The 20,489-nt window shown below is 40.2% G+C and overlaps 5 protein-coding genes across 6 annotated transcripts; 2 read left to right on the forward strand and 3 right to left on the reverse strand.

Annotated features, from left to right (window-relative positions):
• Nucleotides 1-2,301: 2,301 nt before the first annotated feature.
• On the forward strand, nt 2,302-4,957 carry LOC112734575 (dihydroceramide fatty acyl 2-hydroxylase FAH1). Its single transcript, XM_029291831.2, has 4 exons — nt 2,302-4,090; nt 4,161-4,266; nt 4,359-4,505; nt 4,653-4,957. The coding sequence occupies exons 1-4, from the start codon at nt 3,762-3,764 to the stop codon at nt 4,773-4,775; spliced, it is 705 nt and encodes a 234-aa protein (XP_029147664.1). The 5' UTR covers nt 2,302-3,761; the 3' UTR covers nt 4,776-4,957.
• On the forward strand, nt 2,303-3,492 carry LOC140182460 (uncharacterized). The gene has a single exon (XM_072228779.1). The coding sequence runs from the start codon at nt 2,303-2,305 to the stop codon at nt 3,446-3,448; it is 1,146 nt and encodes a 381-aa protein (XP_072084880.1). The 3' UTR covers nt 3,449-3,492.
• A 513-nt stretch (nt 4,958-5,470) lies between the features above and the next one.
• LOC112734572 (berberine bridge enzyme-like 26) lies at nt 5,471-7,562 on the reverse strand. Its single transcript, XM_025783947.3, has one exon. It carries the CDS (start codon nt 7,158-7,160, stop codon nt 5,556-5,558), a length of 1,605 nt encoding a protein of 534 aa, XP_025639732.1. The 5' UTR covers nt 7,161-7,562; the 3' UTR covers nt 5,471-5,555.
• Nucleotides 7,563-9,253: 1,691 nt separating this feature from the next.
• On the reverse strand, nt 9,254-11,224 carry LOC112734573 (monolignol oxidoreductase AtBBE-like 13). Its single transcript, XM_025783948.3, has one exon. It carries the CDS (start codon nt 11,137-11,139, stop codon nt 9,562-9,564), a length of 1,578 nt encoding a protein of 525 aa, XP_025639733.1. The 5' UTR covers nt 11,140-11,224; the 3' UTR covers nt 9,254-9,561.
• Nucleotides 11,225-17,085: 5,861 nt separating this feature from the next.
• Nucleotides 17,086-19,921, reverse strand: LOC112734576 (uncharacterized). 2 transcript variants are annotated; one of them, XM_025783952.2, is made up of 3 exons: nt 18,452-19,921; nt 17,982-18,370; nt 17,086-17,906 (listed from the first exon to the last, which is right to left on the reverse strand). In XM_025783952.2, the coding sequence occupies exons 1-3, from the start codon at nt 19,212-19,214 to the stop codon at nt 17,436-17,438; spliced, it is 1,623 nt and encodes a 540-aa protein (XP_025639737.1). In that variant the 5' UTR covers nt 19,215-19,921; the 3' UTR covers nt 17,086-17,435. The 2 variants fall into 2 exon arrangements, with proteins under 2 accessions (XP_025639737.1, XP_025639738.1); XM_025783953.2 differs by having other exon boundaries at nt 19,267-19,920.
• Between the last annotated feature and the right edge of the window lie 568 nt (nt 19,922-20,489).

Below are 20,489 nucleotides of genomic sequence, written 5' to 3' on the forward strand. Positions count from 1 at the left end.
TTCACAAATTTTTTTGTCAAAATCTAACTTTTTCCAACCCAACTTACAAGAGAATGAAGATGAAAATTGAATATTTATAGATAATATTTGGTTTATAGATAATATTTGGGGTGGAGCGGGCTTCCCCGCTAGGCTTAGTATGTTTATTTGGTTTTAGAGATAATATTTATAATTATGTTTTGGATTATGTTTATTTTACTTTGGGAACAATATTTATAATTACAAAGACTTTAATGTTTGTGAATATAAAAATTATAATTTGTTTATACCTTTAGAAATTATAATAGTTAAAAGTAAAAAATAGAAGAGATTTTTTTATACCTTTATATATATTATTTAATAGTTAAAAGTAAAAAAAAAAAAGGATATTTGGTGGGTTTAGCCCGCTGGCCCGCCGTTAAGCAGGGCGGAATTCTGGGACCGCCTCACTAAGCGAGGCGAGGTCGGGCTTCCCCGCTTGCCACCCCTACCTTAAGATAAGGACGATTTTAAAATCAAGTTAGATTTTATATGCAAAAAAAAAAAATTTGAGACAAAAAACTTTTCAACTTATATTTTAAGGACCAAAATCGTAGTTAACCTCATAAAAAATATATTCGTAGTTTTTCTGCTAATTATTTTTTACATGACGGATAAAATTGTGTCATATATTAATATGGGTTTAAATTAGTATATTCTATAAGTGTGATGTATATATAAATTGCGAGTTTACTTTTTTAAATAAAAAAATTAAAATCATAATTTAAGATTTTCTATATTTTTTATTCTATTTAAACTTGTAATTTAAGATATTTTAATTATTTTTTAAATTTTTTTTATCTTATTTAAAATCGTTATTCATAGTTTCTTCTTATTGTATATATTTTTATATCATTATATTCCACGAAAATATTGTAATATTAACAAAATCATAAATAAAATTTCAATATAAAAAAAAGTTCGCCTAACAATGGCAGGAAGACCCTACCTACTTAGTGTAATGAGTGACATTAGTCACATAGAGGGCCATAATCACAAAGCTTTTTGCATAGCACCAAGCTTAGCTTGACTTTTTCCATTTGGCTCTTTCCTCGCGCTTAGGCCCCTCCAAAAGACTAAAGTGCACTTTCTTTAAGCTTCCATTTTATTGTTAAAGCCTCAATTATAAGTTTCAAATATTTGATCCAAGTGGAAACTGGTCCCATGTAGAATTTATCTGCTTCCCACACGTTCTGTTCGTTCAAGCGTAGTGGCAAGAATAATGGGACTCATCAGTAACTGAAACTACATATCAACAACCACCTTGTAAAATATATAACTATCTTTAAATTAAAATATTTCACTGGTCACTTTTAAAAATGAGGTGTATTTGGTATGAAAAATTTGATTCGTAAATTGGAAACCGGAGGTTTCTATATTGTTAGTGTTGCAAGTGTGAGGAGTGTTGAAGTTAGTCCCACATCAAAGAAAGCAAGGAAGAGTGAGGAGTTTATAAGATGAGAGACCCATTAACTTGACACCTTAAGGTTTTGAGTTGGATGTGGTGTCTTCTCATCTTATATGACTATACATTTTTTTCTTTTTTTTTTCTCCCGAGATATAAAACACGTAATCTCCATTATTATGATTTTTTTTTCTTAATGGGAGAAAATTGAAAGAGGAGAAGGACAAAATTCATTTTCGTTCATATTATGGACAGATTGAAAACGAGTGGGGTGGGTTAGGTGGCTGATAGAGCAAACAAGAAGTCGCTCTCGGTATAAGAACAAAACTGAAATTCCAAAGCTAAATGCCAAATTGTATATCTATATCTATATTCAGATATTATTATTGGCCTAGTTAATTTTTTTCTTCTTTCAAACTCAGGAACATGTATATGCTTGACGTGCCACACTCATATTTATCTTTCTTATTGGAAAATAGTAGTAGCATTTCATCCTTCTTTTAGATTCCAAGTTCCAACGAAGGAAAAGCAAAGCAAAATAAGAAGAGATAAAATATGGGTTAGTAGTGGTATTAATAGTCCATAAATGAAGCAATTAATTATGAAATGAATAAAGTAACGCACGCCACATAGTAAGCATTCAACCCACACCAACTGCATCACGCGCCTTCAGCAACCTCTCTCTTTCACTCTCTTTATCTTTCTCTTTCACGCTATAAAAACGATCTTAATTTCTTTCACAACCCACTTTCCATCACTCTCTTTCTTTTTCGGCCCCCTTTATTTTTTCTTTTCATTTAATTTCTGCTTCTCATCCAAAACGGAAGAAAAAGAAATAGAAAGCGGTTGAGTAGCAGAGGGTGAAGGAGCCTGAGAACCATGCCGCCATGGAAGAAGAACAGGGTAACAAGAATATCTCAAATCGTTGCCGACCTTCAATCTCCAAGTCGCGGTGGCTCCCTCGTCGTCGAAACCGGATTCCCCACCTCCCTCATCGATCTCTTCGTCAAGAACCGAAGCCGCTTCACAAGAACCAAGTCAAAGAGACCTCTTCAACCCGGTATCTACGATCCTCCACCGCCACCGCCCTCCACGCCGGTGCTATCTCCTGTGCCGGAGACATTAAGTTCAGGCGATTTATCCGTGGTTCGGACCCACGCTCCGAGTTTGACACCGCTGGTAACTGTGAACGACGGTGGAGATGACGGCGGGGTATCGGGTTCGGAAGAGGTAAATCGGGTCGACGAATGCGGGTGTGGATCATATTCAAAATCTGTTCTTGCATCGTCCGTGAAGTGGAAGGCGTTGTTCGTGGTGGTGGTTTTGATTAGCAGCGTGATGAAGCTGACCGTTGGGATAACCGTGTCGGCAGTTACGCTTCTGTTTCTTGAAAACGTGGGGAAACGTTTCGTTGGGTGGTGGAGAACCGTGGGTATAAAAATGGAGCCTTTTACCGTAACGGTTTGTAATTGTGTTTGGTTTCAGAAACTGATGAAGTTGAAAAGCAAGAAAGAGGATCACTGTGAAGAAGTAGCGGGTGTTGGTGGCGCTGGATTGATGTCGTTGAATGAAACTATTGAGGTTGTTGAAAGTGAAAGCAGAAGCAAGGTTGGTGGTTGTTGTGAGAAGAAATGGTTGGAGGATATTGCGGATTCATGTGAAGAAGGTAGCCGAAGTAATAGGTTTACATGGAAGGGGGTGAAGAAACTGGTGCCTAAAAAGTGGAGAAGCTCTTTGAGAAAGAGAAGTAAAGAGAGAGAAGGTGAGTCTCGATGGAGTGGGAAAGAAGAGAAGTGTTCAAGAGAGGAGGAGGTTGATGATAGTAATGGAATGATCATGACTTGGGTTGAAGAAGAAGAAGAAGGTGTGATTAGAATCCATGAAGTTGGGAAGTGTTGTTCATGGGGACACGTCATTGTGTTAGTGACAGTACTTGGTGGGCTCTTAATGGGTCGTTTGGCAGCACTCGTACTTACACTGGCGTCGTGTTTTCTTTTTAAGATGCTTTTGAGATTTCACATGTAAATGTAAATGTAAATATAAATATAAATGAGTTTAGTCAATATAAATTCTTTTGGGTATTGAAATGGGCCCGAGCCCAATATGTGTAAAGATTGGGCCAATATGGGAGGAGGGTGTCGAAAGAAGTGGTAAAAAGGAGGTTATTGTCCATCACAATTGAATTAAGAAGGGAAAGTTTATGAACGGTAATAACAGTGTGTCCAGATTTGGGCGTGGGAAGGCGTCTAAATAGAGAGAGCGAGATCTGGCATTCTGGCTCTCTCTGTGTCTCTCTCTGAGTCTGTGGCGCGCGAAGAGAGAGAGAGAATATTGGAAGATGGTGAAGGTTGATTTGAAGAAGCCGCTGGTGTTCCAGGTGGGACATCTTGGAGATGGATACGATGAGTGGGTTCACGATCCAATTCTGGGAAAGGAAGGCCCCCGCTTCTTCCACAGCAATTTTCTGGAGTTCTTCACGCGCACTCCCTGGTACGCCATCCCAATTGTATGGATACCCGTCGCCTTATTCTTCATTCACAACTCCCTCACCATGGGCGTCCCTCCTTCTAATATTTCCCAGCTCATCCTCATTGGCCTCTTAGCCTGGACCCTCGCCGAGTACCTTTTGCATCGCTTCCTTTTCCACGTCAAAACCACCTCTTACTGGTTTGCATTTTCTCCTCACATCTCATCTCATCTCCTCTCGTCTCGTCTCATTCATTTCCTTTCTTTACAGGGGAAATACCTTCCATTATCTTCTCCATGGCTGCCACCATAAACACCCCATGGATCACCTCAGACTCGTTTTCCCTCCAGCAGCCGCCGCCATGTTTGCTGTCCCGGTAACTACCTTCTTCCTCTTTTTATTTATACAATGATTAATCACTCTCTCAAAATCGGTGACATTTTGAGATACTTGCTTCTTGAATCGCAGTTGTGGAACATTGTGAAGCTTTTCAGCACTCCAACAACTGCTCCTGCTATTTTCGGAGGTCTTTTGTTGGGATACGTCATGTACGATTGCACACATTACTATTTGCACCATGGTCAACCCAAGTCTGATGCTCCCAAAATGCTCAAGGTAAAACATCTCAATTCAATTTGATTTCATAAATCCTCAAGCCACACTCCTTTTCAAAATTACAAATTCAAATTTGTGGTCCAATCAACACAAGTCTTGTAAGGAAGAAAGAACACAAATAATATTTCATTCGTTCTGTGTTTGCAGAAGTACCACTTGAATCATCACTATCGGATCTCCAACTATGGTTTTGGGATCACCTCACCGCTATGGGATGTCGTTTTCGGAACCCTTCCTCCTTCTGTAAAGGGAGATTCCAAAAGTAGTTAAGTCATTGTCAGAACTTGCATATTTCTGCATTCGTTAAGATGATAGTGAACTCAGAGTTTCAGACAATACATAAAACATCTAATGCTTTTCATTGTGTAATTAATTAATGCTTATGAGGGTTAACTCTCCACCTTCTATCAGCCTGTAAAATTTGATATGTATCAAGTTTTTGTGGCTCAAAATTCTCTCCCTTCCTGTGCATATATCTTTTTTATTTTGAAATAGAGTATTAAAACATTGACCAAGCAAGGTCTGAAGCCAGCAAACATTCGGTGTCTCACATTTTCAAATGAAATGATTGCACTGTTTCCCATTGATAATGATAATAGTATAGCGAAGCAGGCTGTCATTATATCAACCACTGCCAATGTCAATTCAAAATTAAATACTAGACCAAAGTCTTATAGATCGTGAGATTGCATGTCACATCAAATAGGGATAGGCCACATTATTTACTAATATCATGGTAGGCAAGTGGATATACTTTTCCTAAAGATGAATTAAGAAATGTCAAAAACAAAGGAAAGTTAATCTCATAGGTCAGTGCAACATAGTGTTGGCTGCTGCTGTTTTTGGTGATCTTTCAGTGCGCCTGAAAGGTTGAGTTTTATGAAATGTGAGAATAATATAAGTTACATATCACTTTGGTCAATACAATTGTTATAATTGACAAAATTCGTAGTGGCACACAAATGGAAAGGAAAGTAAGGTGTAATTATTTGGAAACTGAGTTTACACAGAACACAAATATGCATAGGAATAATTCAAAGTTGTTGGCTTCTACCATCTCTTAGTGTGGAATGGAGGGATACTCTGTTCATGCCTAAAGAAATTAGATGGATCAACTTTAGTCTTCACCTGTACTAGTCTGAGGAAGTTGTTCTTGAAATATTTGAATCCCCAAACAGAAGCCTTTGAGAAGCTTGTGGTATTCTGGTGGTTCATCCCAATATCAAGATCCCTGTAGTTAACATAAGCTTCCCTTGGATATTTTGAAGCATAAGGAGCCATAAAGTAGTAAAATCTTCTGATCCAGTTCATATGCCTTGCCATGCTCTTCTCTCCATCAAGCCATCCAGTTACATACTGAATCTTGTAGAGAGTTCCTTGCCTGTGAGGGAAAGGTGTGGCAGATTCCGGAATCCTCCCCATCATTCCTCCATAGGGATTCCAAATCATGAGAGGCCCATCTTCCTGCAGGAAAATCTTCCATAGCGAGTTTAGCGAATTCTCCGGGATGACTTGCCTGATGAAATCAGATTTTGCTTTGAAGTAAGCCTTGGATGTTGATTTTGCTTGGAGCAGAACTTCAGGAGCAGTTCCACTGGGGAATCCAGCAATGTAAAGAACAGATTTGATCCAGCTGGTTTCTACGCAGTCCTTTCTTGTCAATCCCAATTCAGGGAAGCTCTGCTTCATCACTTGGAGGAGCGTGTCAGCACTGCCAAGGAAGAGAGCATTGTAAGAAGTTGTCACGGTTCTGCGCCCCGGAACGCTTCCGTTGGCTGTTTGAATCAAAACTCTGATGAACAGATTCTCATCAATGCTTGGTGCCACCTCCTGCCACCTATACAGAATCTTGTTTGCTCCTTGTTCTAAGCTCTTGGTAACCGTAAAAACTGTCACGGTTTCCGGCACTGGAACCAGCTTGATCTTCCACCAGAGGATAACTCCAAAGCTGCCTCCACCACCACCTCTGATTGCCCAAAACAAGTCCTCTCCCATGGCTTCTCTGTCCAGAATCCTGCCGTTGGCATCCACGATTCGAGCATCGAGGACATTGTCGGCTCCAAGGCCATACTTTCTCATCATAGAACCATATGCACCCCCTGTTATGTGGCCGCCAATTCCCAGGGTTGTGCAAAGCCCTGCAGGGAAGCCATGCACTGCGCTCTTCTCTGCAATTCTGTAATAAACTTCGCCCACGGTGGCACCGGCTTGAATCCAAGCCGTGTTCTGCGCGATATCAACGTTGATCTCGCGGAGCTTGACCAAGTCTAGGATCATGAATGGCTTCTCTATGAAAGAAACATAAGAGAGGCCTTCGTAGTCATGGCCTCCACTTCTCACCCTCATGTGAATACCAAGCTGTTTGGCGCAAATCACTGCAGCTTGGACTTGTGAGTCATGGAATGGTGTGAATATGAATTCTGGTTTTGGCAGTGAGGGTAGCAAGTACCTTAGGTTCTGAGCAGTGGATTCAAGGATAGAAGTGTAGGAAGCATTGTTAGGAGTGTACACTGCACTGGGAAATTCATTTGGGGTTTGAGAATGGAGTGTTACACAATGGTTGAAAGCTTCTTGAATTGGAATTGAGTTAGTGAGTGAAATTGACAACAGAATCAGAAAACTTGACAAGAAGGGCCTAAAGGAGTAAGACTCCATAATAATGCTCTAATCTTCTCCTCTCTTGTCTTGTGTTTAAAGAATACTGGTTGCCAATGCTGGTTTTATAGTGGTAATATACGTGTATGTTAGCTAATGTACACGTCATATTCATACACTAAGTGGTATTTCTATTTTATTTAGGTCCAGTTGCAGTGCTGTAGTTGAAATTATGACAAGGTGGAAGGAATATTAGTTTATTTGAATACAATTCACACCAGAAACTATCTCATGATGCGGATAATGATTTCTTTAATATGGTCAATCCACTCTTATGGTCATTGCAAATATAGCTTAGCTTGTAGAACTAAGTGTATAGTTTATTATTATATTCTTTCTTTAAAAATATTTTTGTGGTTGCAATATGAAGAAGGAAGGAATCACATTCTGAAATATCTACAAGCAATACACATGCATCGTTGGTATTATATACATTTGCGCGCCAATCAAGCTGTGAAAGATCAATCATAGAAGTCGCTTTGCTTAAAGCAAGGATAATAATGTAGGTGAGATAGAACTGAATATGCTAGCGTTAGACCAGCTCCACGTGCCATTTTTGTATGTCAAGAAGTTTCAAAGTAAACTACACTAATTTCTTTAGCATGTTAGGTTGGGATAAAAAGATGACAATGTGTGATTTTTTTGGGGGACATGTGAGGGCCGAAGGACCCATACTTTGTGGAGACTGGAGACAAATCTTGATAAGAAACAAGAAATAAGCTTCACTAATTATCTTTACATACATTTAGATAAAGTTGATGGAGTAATAATTATATTTGTAAAGTAAAATTAATGATATGAGATTCATTTTAATTTTATGAAATGTAGTATCTTAACATTATGCGATAAACTTTGACTCCTTTAAGAACTTATCTTTATTTGAATATTCCCATCAAATCTTCAATAATACCTTATTGATTGTTTAAACAATTTTTTCTGTGAGCCTTCAGAAGTCAATTTTTATTAATACAACATCAACAAACAACAATAATCTTATAAAAAACACACCAACTTTAATCGAATAATTTAACATAATGGATGCCACTGTTTCTTTTCCTTAAAAGTCAACAAACATGAATAAGTCATCGGGGTCATTTGTCAAACACGCACAGCGGATTAAGAAAAGAAGTGTTTTCTTCCTTTTGGAGTAGGCCAGGTACAACCAAACACGCCCCAGCCCAATACAAACAGATACCCAAAACCTACCCGACCCAAATGTTAAAACTGCTGAGAGTTTTTTTCTCCCCTTTTTTCTCCCCTTTTTTGGGTCTGGGCCTAAGGCCTCTAAAAGAACCCGGTTTGGAGAGATCCGCCCTGGCTCCACACCAAGTGCTGAAGCCGAGCTCTAAGGCTATGTTTGGTTGGAAGGAAAGAAATAGAGAGGAAGAAAATAGAAATGAAAGAAAGGAAAGGAAAAAAATTGAGTGGATTTTTATTTTCTTTAGATGTGTTTAGATGGAAAGAAAATAAGAAGAAAAGAAATGTTATAAAAAGACAATTTTATCCCTGTATTATAAAATATATTGAAAAAGTGAAGGAGTAGCACATTAGTTTTCTCTCCATTTTCTTTCCTCTCTAATTTTCCTTCTCGACCAAACAAAGAAAAATAATCATTTTCCTTCCTATTTTCTTTCCTTCCTTTTCTTTCCTTCCATTTTCTTCTCAAACAAACATAGTGTAACTGAAGAGAAGGAAAATGGTAATGTAGCTATTAATTTATCTTCTTGGAGACTCAATATTGGGCTTCAGACGCCTCGCCCAACAACAAGAACATGTTAATACATGTTTCTTCTTAATGTTCGTTGGGCCTGAAGAATTGGTAAAATTCATGCCTTGAATGTCTATGATTGCCTAAGCATTCATGAAACTATGAATTTCCATTTTTTTTTTCAGCGAAAGTTAGCATTCTCTTGGATCACGTAGCAAACTTATTAGTTTCCAATTGTTTTCATGTCTAAATCTTAACCATATAATATTTTGCCTGTGTCTATAAATTAGTGACACTTTCTGCCCTTTTAAATTTTCATGGAATTTATATATTTCTTGTTTTTAAACATTTGTATATTAATTAATTAATTATATAGAGCAAATAATTGTATAAGAAAGCATGCAGGACTATGTTGCCCAACTTCATATTTGTTTTTCATGAAACACACTTGATGAATCATACCAAAGACAAAATGATAGCTTTAGTACTAATAAGTAATACCACATTTTGTTTTTCTAGAGAAACAAACACCTGAGTCACAGTCACCTATAATGTTGTCACATACACAATCACAAAACACATCAAACACTTGAAACACTTCCATCAGTATCTTACAACATTTAAATCTAAAATGTATCCTTAATTATTCCCTCTAAAGTGAGCCAATTTATAGATAGCAGTAGCAGAGTTGCATCAGTAAGGAAGAGGTGGAATACTCTGTTCATGCCTGAAGAAGTTACCAGGATCAACCTTTGTCTTGATCTTAACCAATCTCTTGAAGTTACCCTTGAAATACCTATAACCCCAGTTGCTAGCTTGCTTGAAGCTTGTTCTGCTCTTGGAATTCATCCCCAAATCAAGATCTCTATAGTTCACATAAGCTTCCCTTGGTGACTTAGACACATAAGCACCCATGTAAGTGTAAAGATCCCTCAACCAATCAATGTGCTTTCCAGCATTCTCCTTTCCATCCTGCCACAAAGTCACATACTGAATCTTGAAAAGTGTTCCATTCCTGTGAGGGAATGGAATATGAGACTCTGAGAAGTCACTCATCTTTCCACCATAAGGGTTCCAAATCATCAAGGGGCTCTCCTCCTGCATCATCCTCTGCCACAAGCCGCGGAGGCCGGCCACCGGGATGGGCTGCCTCACGAAATCAGACTTGGCCTTGAAGTAATTCTTGAAAGTTGACTTCCCCTGAAGAAGAACTTGAGGGGGAGTGTTGTCTGGATACCCTGCAATGTACATAACAGATTTGATCCAACTTGTTTCCTCGCAATCTTTGGCGGTTAATCCCAGTTCAGGGAAGCTCTTCTGCATCACCTCAAGGAGCTTCCTTGCTCCACCAAGGTAGAGAGCATTGTAAGCGGTTGTGATTGTTCTTTTCGTTGTGTTGCCTACATTTGAAGGTTGGATTATAACTCTTATGAACAGGTTTTCATCAATGTAAGGTGCTACTTCCTGCCACCTATGAAGAAGCTTCGTTCCACCTTCTTCAAGTGTTCTTGGAACTGTGAAAACCGTAACTGTTGGAGGCACTTCAACCAGCTTTATCTTCCACCATAGAAGGATTCCAAAGCTTCCACCACCTCCTCCTCTTATGGCCCAAAACAGATCTTCCCCCATGGATCTTCTGTCAAGAATCCTGCCGTTAACGTCCACCATTCGAGCGTCGAGGACGTTATCGGCGCCGAGGCCGAATTTTCTCATCATGGAACCGTATGCACCTCCGGTGATGTGTCCTCCAACACCTAAGCTTGTGCAGAGTCCTGCAGGGAAGCCATGAACAGAGCTCTTCTGGTAAATTCTGTAGTAAACTTCGCCGATGGTGGCGCCGGCTTGAATCCAAGCCGTGTTGCTCTTCATGTCAACGTTTATGGCGCGAAGCTTGGCCAAGTCTACGACCATGAAAGGCGTTTCGATCTCCGAAACGTAGGACATGCCTTCGTAGTCATGGCCGCCGCTTCGCACTCGGAGGTGGATGTTAAGCTTCTTGGCGCAGATGACGGCTGCTTGGACGTGAGACTCAGTGTTTGGTGTGAAAATGAAGGAAGGTTTGGGTGCTGAAGGCACCAAGAACCTTAGGTTCTGTGCTGAGGAATCAAGAACCGTTGTGAATGATGCATTGTTTTGGGTGTATATTGATGCATCAAATGGGAATGATTTGTCCGAATTCACGTGTAAGCAGCGTACAAAGCTTTCTTGAATTGAATCTGAACTTGTTCTTGATAAAAATAGGAGTAGGATTATTATTGTTAAGTGTGACATTGTTCTTGGTTAGGTTTGTGGTGATTGGTGAAGCTATATATGTTGTATTTATAAGATATAAAGTTGAAGAGTATTGGAATTGTTTCTACTTTCCACTCATTTAATTATGAGAGTGTGGAACATACTCTTTTTTATTGCTTCTCTCCACACCATAAAATTTAAAAGAATGGAATTGCCCATTAGTCACGTGCAAGCCAAAGCAATAGTGTTGATCAAGCTTGATACAACCGTTATACGTCGGTTACGAATTATAGCTCGGCGAATCCCTTTTTAATCGGCACATTAACTTTGCCGACTTTATGGCATTAAACCACTATGATCGGTTACACAGAAACGGTCAATAAACGGCCATCATCTCCGAGTTATAAAGGAAACAGCTGAAATTGAAAAGGTAGATCATCGTTCTAAGCTAAAATAACTCTTCAAATAATTCTCTTTAGCTGACTTGAGCGTCGGAGTGCTTTTTGCAGGTGCTCCCCCCCTTGTTTCACTTGGTGGTCGAGGCATATTGAAGTTCTCCAACAAGGTCGGACGTTCAACCCTCCAAGGAGACATATAGCTCGGCCACAACCAGGCAGGAACATTTGGCGCCCACCGTGGGGCCGAGGTTATAGAAAAATTTTCTTTCTAGGCCCCAAAATACCCTAACATCCATTAATGGCTGATGTGCCTCCCCCTTCTACGTCCGAGCTCCTTCGGATGGTAACCGAGCTTCAGCAGGCAAATCAACGCATGGCTGAGGCAAATCAACGTATGGCGGAGGAAAATCAAAGAATGCAACAACAAATTCAGCAGATAGCCAACGCCCGCCTTGAGCACAACGACACCCATCACGGGCGAAACACCAATGATGAGCATCAATCCCACCCAACGCATGTTTCGGAAACCCCTCAAGATGATGATGGCGGAGATCCCCATAACAATGAAACCTCGCCCAACGACGAGGAGGATGAGCCTGACAACTCGGCAGGACCTTTCACGGCCGATATTATGAACTTTCAACTGCCTAGACAATTCACATTGCCAACGACTCTAACTCCATATGATGGTTTGGGAGATCCAAAGCAACATATCAAAAAATTCCGATCTATCATGATCGTTAACGGTGCATCTGATCCTATTTTATGTCGTTGTTTTCCATCCTTTTTAGATGGTCCTGCACTTGACTGGTTTTGCTCTTTGCCTGCAGATTCCATTTCACGTTTCCAGGAGTTAGCAAAACAGTTTGAAGATCATTTTGCGGCATCAGCAATATATTTACATGATTCCGATTACCTGACGACTGTTAAGCAAGCCCCTCAAGAAAGTCTGAAGGATTATATCACCCGTTTTACAAAAATAGCCATGCGGATCCCCGACCTTCATCCTGAAGTACATCTCCATGCCATCAAAAGCGGCCTCCGCCCAGGAAAATTTCAAGAAGCTATTGCAGTATCCAAGCCAAAGACGTTAGCCGAGTTTCGAGAGAAGGCGAAGGGGCAAATCGATATTGAAGAACTTCGACAAGCTCGGAAGGCTGAAAGGTCGTCGGCTACTAAAGACGACGACAGACCTCGGGACAGTAAGAAGAACTTCAGACCCACCCCCCGCTATGAGACATATACTCAGTTTAATACGAAGAGGGACGATATTATTAAAGAGATTCTGAACTCCAAATTGATTAAACCCCCCCGTAAAGCTGGCAGTTACCCTGAACCGAAGAACATCGACAAAAGCAAGTACTGCACATTCCACCAGAAGTATGGTCACACAACCGACGATTGTGTGATCGCCAAAGACCTGTTAGAACGCTTAGCAAGACAGGGACACCTTGATAAATTCATCTCGGGTCATATGCAGAAGAGAGCTATTCCGACTTCAGATCCATCACCTGCACCACCATCATCATCATCATCGAAGGACAAAGAAAAGGCTCCTGCTCAACCTAGAGGCATAATCAATTGCATCTCAGGCGGTTATGCCGGAGGAGGACAAACAAGTTCGGCTAGAAAACGTACATACAGGGCCATGTTAGCACTTGGAGCTACCACGAGCAATCCTCAGCCAATGCCAGACGTGCCAGAGATGACCTTCTGCCAGAACGACTTTAGTTGCCAGGACACCAACTTGGATGACCCCGTTGTCATCTCTATCCAATTGGGCGACTTAATAGTTCGGAAAGTGCTGCTAGACCCAGGCAGCAGCGCCGATGTGTTATTTTTTACTACATTTGAAAAAATGAAGCTAAGTACTAACATTTTACAACCATCTGCAGGAGACTTGGTCGGATTTTCAGGAGAACGAGTTCCAGTTATGGGTTCAGTGTGGTTACAAACCACACTTGGTGAGCAGCCTTTATCTAAAACACATGATATCCAGTACCTTGTTGTTGACTGTTTTAGTCCCTACAACCTTATCTTAGGAAGACCTTTTTTAAATAGATTTGCTGCAATTGTATCCACTGTTCATCTGTGTGTCAAGTTCCCTGTGCAGGATAATATTGTCGCCACAATCCATGGAGACCTACAAGAAGCCCGATATTGTTATAATACAAGCCTAAAGCCTATCAAGAAAAGTTGCGAGCGGCGTGTAAACTCCATCAGTGCCGAACAGCCAACGCTGGCCGAGCTTGATCCCAGAGCCGATTTTCAAGATCGTCCATCACCAAACGAGGAGCTAACAAAGCTTATATTAACAGATGACCCGACAAAGTTTACTTTCATAGGATCCTCCATAAAAGACAAGGAAAGGGAAAAGCTCGTCCATTTTCTGCGGGAAAACACTGATCTATTTGCTTGGACATCAGGAGACATGCCAGGCATTGACCCATCTGTCATTACTCATAAATTGGCATTAAGCCCGGCCGCCCGACCAATATCCCAGAAAAAACGAAATCTTGGAAATGAGAAGAGGCTCGCATCTATGACCGAAGCCAAAAAGCTCATTGATGCAAATTTCATCCGAGAAATCAGGTTTACAACCTGGCTGGCCAACGTCGTCATGGTAAAGAAAAATAACGGTAAATGGCGCATGTGCGTCGACTTTACAGATCTTAATAAAGCATGTCCTAAGGACGCCTACCCTTTGCCGTCTATTGATACTTTAGTTGATAACTCTTGTGGTTATGGTACCTTGAGTTTCATGGATGCATACTCTGGTTATAACCAGATCTTTATGCATCCATCAGACCAAGAAAAAACAGCCTTCATTACTGAATATGGTAATTATTGCTATAATGTCATGCCTTTTGGCTTAAAGAATGCAGGTCCAACATACCAAAGACTGATGAACAAAGTCTTCGAACAACAAATAGGTCGGAACATTGAAGTATATGTGGACGACATGGTCGCCAAGACGAAGGTCGGCCACTCCCATATTGAAGACCTTGCTGAAATTTTTGGCCAAATCCGAGCTTATAACATGAGGCTCAATCCGGAGAAATGTGCCTTTGGTGTTCGAGGAGGAAAATTCCTCGGCTTCATCCTTACTAGCCGAGGAATTGAGGCTAATCCTGAGAAGTGTCAAGCAATCCTTGATATGAATAGTCCCACAAACATCAAGGAGGTTCAGCGATTAACAGGGCGGTTAGCAGCACTATCCAGATTCCTACCATGTTTAGCATCCAAGTCCTTCAGCTTTTTCCAATGTTTAAAGAAAAATACGACTTTCCAATGGGATGAAAACTGTGAAATGGCCTTTAACAGTCTAAAGCAATTTCTTTCTGAACCCCCTGTTTTACAGAAACCCAAGGTTGGCGAGCCGTTATATTTATATTTGTCAGTTACTGATATGGCAATTAGTTCCGTCCTTGTTGCAGAAACTAAGAGTGCTCAACGGCCAGTGTATTTCGTGAGTAAATCATTGCAGAATGCCGAGCTTCGCTATCCGAGATTAGAGAAGCTCGCCTATGCACTAGTTTTTTCGGCAAGACGACTACGCCCATATTTTCAGAGCCACACTATCAATGTTAGAACTTCTCAACCATTGCGACAAATACTCGCCAAGCCCGAGCTTGCAGGACGGTTGATAAAATGGTCCATTGAACTCTCCGAGTTTGACATCCATTATCAACCACGAGGATCTATCAAGTCACAGTACTTAGCAGATTTCGTGGCCGAATTCACAGGATCAAGCTCGGATACGAATATTGCAGACTGGACATTATTTGTTGATGGGGCTTCAAACCCTCATGGGTCTGGAGCAGGAATACTTTTGGAAAACACGGAAGGAGTTGTTATTGAACATTCTCTTCGATTCTCATTCAAGGCTAGCAACAATCAAGCCGAGTATGAAGCCCTAGTCGCCGGGCTCAGGTTAGCAATTGAACTACATATTGACAATTTGCAAGTTTATTGCGATTCTCTTTTAGTTGTTCAACAAGTAAAACAGAGTTTTCAAACTAAAGACCCAATTTTGTCAAAATATTTAGCAATTGTCAAAGACCTCATGCATCGTTTTTCAAAAGTTGAAATTAACCATATAGCGAGAGATCAAAATCACAGGGCCGACATATTATCCAAACTAGCTACCACTCAGTCACACACTGCCTCACTTTTACAATCCACCCTCCATGAGCCGAGCATAAATATACTTAATATCTATCATATAGACGATGAAGATAGTTGGCAAGACCCATATATTCAGTATCTTAGAAGTGGAGAGCTTCCAAAAGGCCTCCAGAACCTAAAAACGTTCAAAAGACAGGCATCTTTCTTTACATTACTGAATAACAAATTGTATAGGCGAGGCTATTCTCGACCATTGTTAAAATGCTTAGACAGGTCAGAGGCCGACCTGGCCTTAGCTGAGGTACATGAAGGTATTTGCGGAATGCATTCAGGAGCAAGGAGCCTAGCACAAAAAATTCTTCGTGCCGGTTTTTACTGGCCGACCATATGGAAGGACAGTCAGCAAAAGGTCCGAACGTGCGACCATTGCCAAAAACATGCCCCGATTATTAACATCCCTGCCGAGGATTTGCATCACTCAACGGTAAGCTGGCCATTTAATCAATGGGGGATGGATATTTTAGGACCTTTCCCTACAGCTCCAAGACAGGTAAAATATTTAATTGTTGCAATTGACTATTTTTCTAAATGGATTGAGGCTCAGCCACTTGCTAAAATTACATCGGCTCAAATGATATCATTTGTCTGGAAAAACATAATTTGCAGATTTGGTATACCTCGTCACATCTTAACTGATAATGGTCGCCAGTTTACCGACCATAATTTTAAGACTTTTTTACAGAATTTAAAGATAAAGCAGCATTTCTCCTCAGTAGAACATCCTCAATCCAATGGCCAGGCTGAAGCTGCAAACAAGGTCCTCCTTCAAGCTTTAAGGAAAAAGCTCGACGATGCTAAAGGACTATGGGCCGAGCTTGTCCCAGAGATTTTGTGGGGTTATAATACATCAACACACTCCGCAACTAAAGAAACACCATTTCGTTTGGTATACGGATCGGAAGCGATGATACCCATTGAGATATCACAGAGCTCCTTAAGGACACAAGCCGAGGATTATGACCATGCTCGACGAGCCGAGCTCGATTTACTAGAGGAAGTGCGAGCCGTAGCGGCTGTGCGCCATAAAGCCTTACAACAGCGAATAGGTCAGCGCCACAATAAAAGGGTGAAGCCAAGATCCTTCCACGTCGGAGACTTAGTATTGAGGAAAACCGAAGCAGCACGAAGGCCACCCACTCATGGAAAACTCGCAGCGACATGGGAAGGCCCCTACCGTGTTCACCAAGTGCTCGGAAAAGGAGCATATCGATTGGAACAATTAGATAGCACGGTACTACCTAACACTTGGAATATTCAATCCTTGAAACAATACTATAGTTAGCAATGCAGAATGCTGGCACTCTTTTTCCTACCTTGAGATTTTTCCTAAAAGTTAGGTTTTGCTCAAGGAGGTTTTAACGAGGCTAGCTTACCAAATTCAAGATGTAAAGGTACTGCGTCAGAACAATATTTATCTTCTTGTTACGACTTACTTTGTTTATGAAAATCTTATGTTACATACTTATCCATTCACAAACGGTATCTTATCAACACAAAAGTCGCATTAGACTCAAGTGCGCAAAATCAATAGCTGACAATCTTTCAGCACCTAATAATGATCAAACCCCATATGACGGTATCAGCTAAGCAAAATCTATGACAATAAACTATTCAAATATATTGTCAGCAAACAAAATAACAGTCACTAAAGGGGCCATGCACACTTTAATCAAAGCACACAGTGTTCATGAGAGTATTAGCATCCCTCAACACATCACAAAATATAAAACTAATTACTTCAAACATTTCTTAATCGGCTAAATTATTATTACCCTCTTCCTCCACAACTTCTTCATCATCAACCAACTGACCATCCCGAACCACCTTGCTCGGATCCAAAGCGGTAAAATCCTCTTCAGGATGTAAGAACTTCGCTTGAATAACGGCACGTTCAAAACCCTCGGCAAAAGCATCAAGGATCTCAGCTTCATGATTAGACTCCATATGTTTCAATTTTGCTGTAACCTCAATAATCTGGTCGCTCATTGTAGACAGTTCATTTACCTTTTTTCCTAGAGACTCTACTGCCCTTTCATGATCCTCTTTCACAAGTTTCAGCTTTTCTTTTGACACTGACAGCTCCTCTTTAAGCTCGGTAAGAACAATTTCCTTTGACTTCAATTGCTCCTTCAGCTCAGTTATCTCTAAACTATTACCCAGCATCATCTTATGCCTTTTTTCCTGACTTCGCCCGATGCTAACTAGTCGAAAACCTAGAACCTGCCCAATACCAGAAAATCAGTTAGAAGTTTTCAAAAAATATATACATATATCATTACATGAAACAAAACCGACCTGCATGAATTGATCTATCCCAACATCCCCAACTTCCTCAATGCGAGCAACATCGGGAGCAGATTGAACAATCTCATCCGCCAAGACATTGAAAGGGAACTTTTTATCCCACACAGACGAGCCATCACCCTCTTCTTCGAAAGAATGCAGCTTTTCTTGTTTAACAGTAAAATTCGATAACTCACTCAACGGTACCGCTTTTTCCCCTTCCTCCAGATTAATCACCTCAGATTTTCTCTTCTTAAAAACAATACCCTTTTTCTTCTGTGCCGGTTGGTTAACCTCAACCTCACCCTCTACCTTCTCGGCGTTTGAAGAAGACCCTTCAAAATTTTTCATTTTAAACCGGGCCCTCATGCTCGAAGCCGAAACTCCAGGAAACCTCCCGCCTACAAAAGAAACACAACCTTATTGAGAACAATTAAACAATATAAGCAAACCCAACTTACGTAGCGCAAACAGTGCCTCACCAAGGTATTGCACAACAGATGCTTTATCCTCTTCCCAAGGAAGCAAATCCGACACCGATACTAAACCACCTCGGTCAACCATTTCCATCAAAAAACTTATAATACATTCATTCCGAGGTGTTATTAGTTCAGGCCCTAGGATATGATTGGGTTGACAACACCAGTACAGGGGAAACTTCTCCCCAAGATGTTCATCTAAATAGAATGGAAATTCTTCATCTACTGGCTTTACCTTGAAGAACATTTCCTTAAAATCTTTGAAAGAAGATTTATATAGTTTGAAAACAGAAAATCCAGGAGTACTATTCAAGTTAATCCAGAGACCTTTCCATACACCCTTTGCTTGAAACAGGGAGAAAAAAAGTTCCAAATCAGGTTTAATCTCCAAAAACTCCATTAGGATTTGAAAACATTTAATGAACGCCCATCCGTTAGGATGAACTTGAGAAGGTGCGCAATTCATTTGGGTTAACAAATTGCATTCAAACTTAGTAAAAGGAAGTTTTACAGATAATTCCTCAAGCACACAGCTATACATATAAAAGTTTTCAAAACCTTTACTTCTATGAAAAATTCGATCCGTACGGTTGCATGGCAACAACTCAATATGAAAACCAGGTCTGACCATCTTAGACATATTCAGACCCTCGAAACTCTCTCTGTCAAAGAACAGAGAAGCCCTTATCTTCACATCATCATCTACCCATTCATACAAATCATCATCCTCTACTTTAGGAAAAGCTTTCACCTTTTTGTCACTCATTTTTCTTTACAGAAATTAGGAAAGAAGCAAATAAGAAAATGCAGTTACTTACCTCTTCTACTCATTGTTTTTGAAGGAAGATGAAGTGTAAACAGCAAACTGTAAGCGGAACCTGAAAAGAAAATTTCCTTTTCCCATTCATTTAATGAAACCCTTTCAATTCCAAGCCGTAATCATGGCCATCAATCCAAGACCCACTTCCAACGGTTCCAAGCCTACTTAGGAACTTGAGCCTTGCATTGAAAACTGTTGACATTCATTTATACCATCATAGCAGTTACTTTTTTAACTAATATTAATTGACGTTACAAAGTAATGAGTCAAGTTGAACTGGGGGCTCCATCCCTGCGCCGAGCTATAATTCGGCCATTTAATTTCAAAAGCTCAACCTGCCTCATTTAAAACACAGGCTAAGCTTGGGGGCTGTGATACAACCGTTATACGTCGGTTACGAATTATAGCTCGGCGAATCCCTTTTTAATCGGCACATTAACTTTGCCGACTTTATGGCATTAAACCACTATGATCGGTTACACAGAAACGGTCAATAAACGGCCATCATCTCCGAGTTATAAAGGAAACAGCTGAAATTGAAAAGGTAGATCATCGTTCTAAGCTAAAATAACTCTTCAAATAATTCTCTTTAGCTGACTTGAGCGTCGGAGTGCTTTTTGCAGGTGCTCCCCCCCCTTGTTTCACTTGGTGGTCGAGGCATATTGAAGTTCTCCAACAAGGTCGGACGTTCAACCCTCCAAGGAGACATATAGCTCGGCCACAACCAGGCAGGAACAAAGCTATTAAGAGATGAACATGTCTTTGTATACACACTCATAGTCTTTAAATTTGGTCCACATGACTCATCACTTAGATATTTGATTTGATTGAAGGCCCATACTTTAAAGTGATTAATTTTGACAAAAATGCTATCTTTACATCAAAATCAGCTACTAAAATTAGTTATCAATGTATTTGTGTATAAATACATGTGTATTTGTATTCTAACATATATTACGGATAACTTGGTAGCTGATTTTAGTGTACATGTAGCATAACTCTAATTTTAATTGCCCCTGCCTTAATTTTTGTAATACTTGTTTAATTAGTCTAATACTAATATGGAATTTGCTATAAATAGCTATAGCTAGTGTTGCTTGCTGTACAAGTGACAATTAAAGTTGTAGTGTAGTTTTTGAAGGTAGGCAGAGAAGTTTCAAGATGTAGTGTACGGTGTACCTATATGGAAAGAAAAACAACCTTATTATCCTCCTAAGTTGT

This window comes from Arachis hypogaea, chromosome 3, assembly GCF_003086295.3.
Source record: "Arachis hypogaea cultivar Tifrunner chromosome 3, arahy.Tifrunner.gnm2.J5K5, whole genome shotgun sequence".
In the NCBI taxonomy this organism is placed as follows: Eukaryota; Viridiplantae; Streptophyta; class Magnoliopsida; order Fabales; family Fabaceae; genus Arachis; species Arachis hypogaea.

Coding starts and splice junctions, on each gene's coding strand:
- LOC112734575 (XM_029291831.2), top strand. CDS start 3,762: ATGGTGAAGGTTGATTTGAAGAAGCCGCTGGTGTTCCAGGTGGGACAT. Junction 4,091..4,160: donor GTCAAAACCACCTCTTACTG/GTTTGCATTTTC, acceptor CTTTCTTTACAG/GGGAAATACCTTCCATTATC. Junction 4,506..4,652: donor ATGCTCCCAAAATGCTCAAG/GTAAAACATCTC, acceptor CTGTGTTTGCAG/AAGTACCACTTGAATCATCA.
- LOC112734573 (XM_025783948.3), bottom strand. CDS start 11,139: ATGTCACACTTAACAATAATAATCCTACTCCTATTTTTATCAAGAACA.
- LOC112734576 (XM_025783952.2), bottom strand. CDS start 19,214: ATGAGTGACAAAAAGGTGAAAGCTTTTCCTAAAGTAGAGGATGATGAT. Junction 18,371..18,451: donor ATCTGTTGTGCAATACCTTG/GTGAGGCACTGT, acceptor TTTCTTTTGTAG/GCGGGAGGTTTCCTGGAGTT. Junction 17,907..17,981: donor GGATAGATCAATTCATGCAG/GTCGGTTTTGTT, acceptor GGTATTGGGCAG/GTTCTAGGTTTTCGACTAGT.
- LOC140182460 (XM_072228779.1), top strand. CDS start 2,303: ATGCCGCCATGGAAGAAGAACAGGGTAACAAGAATATCTCAAATCGTT.
- LOC112734572 (XM_025783947.3), bottom strand. CDS start 7,160: ATGGAGTCTTACTCCTTTAGGCCCTTCTTGTCAAGTTTTCTGATTCTG.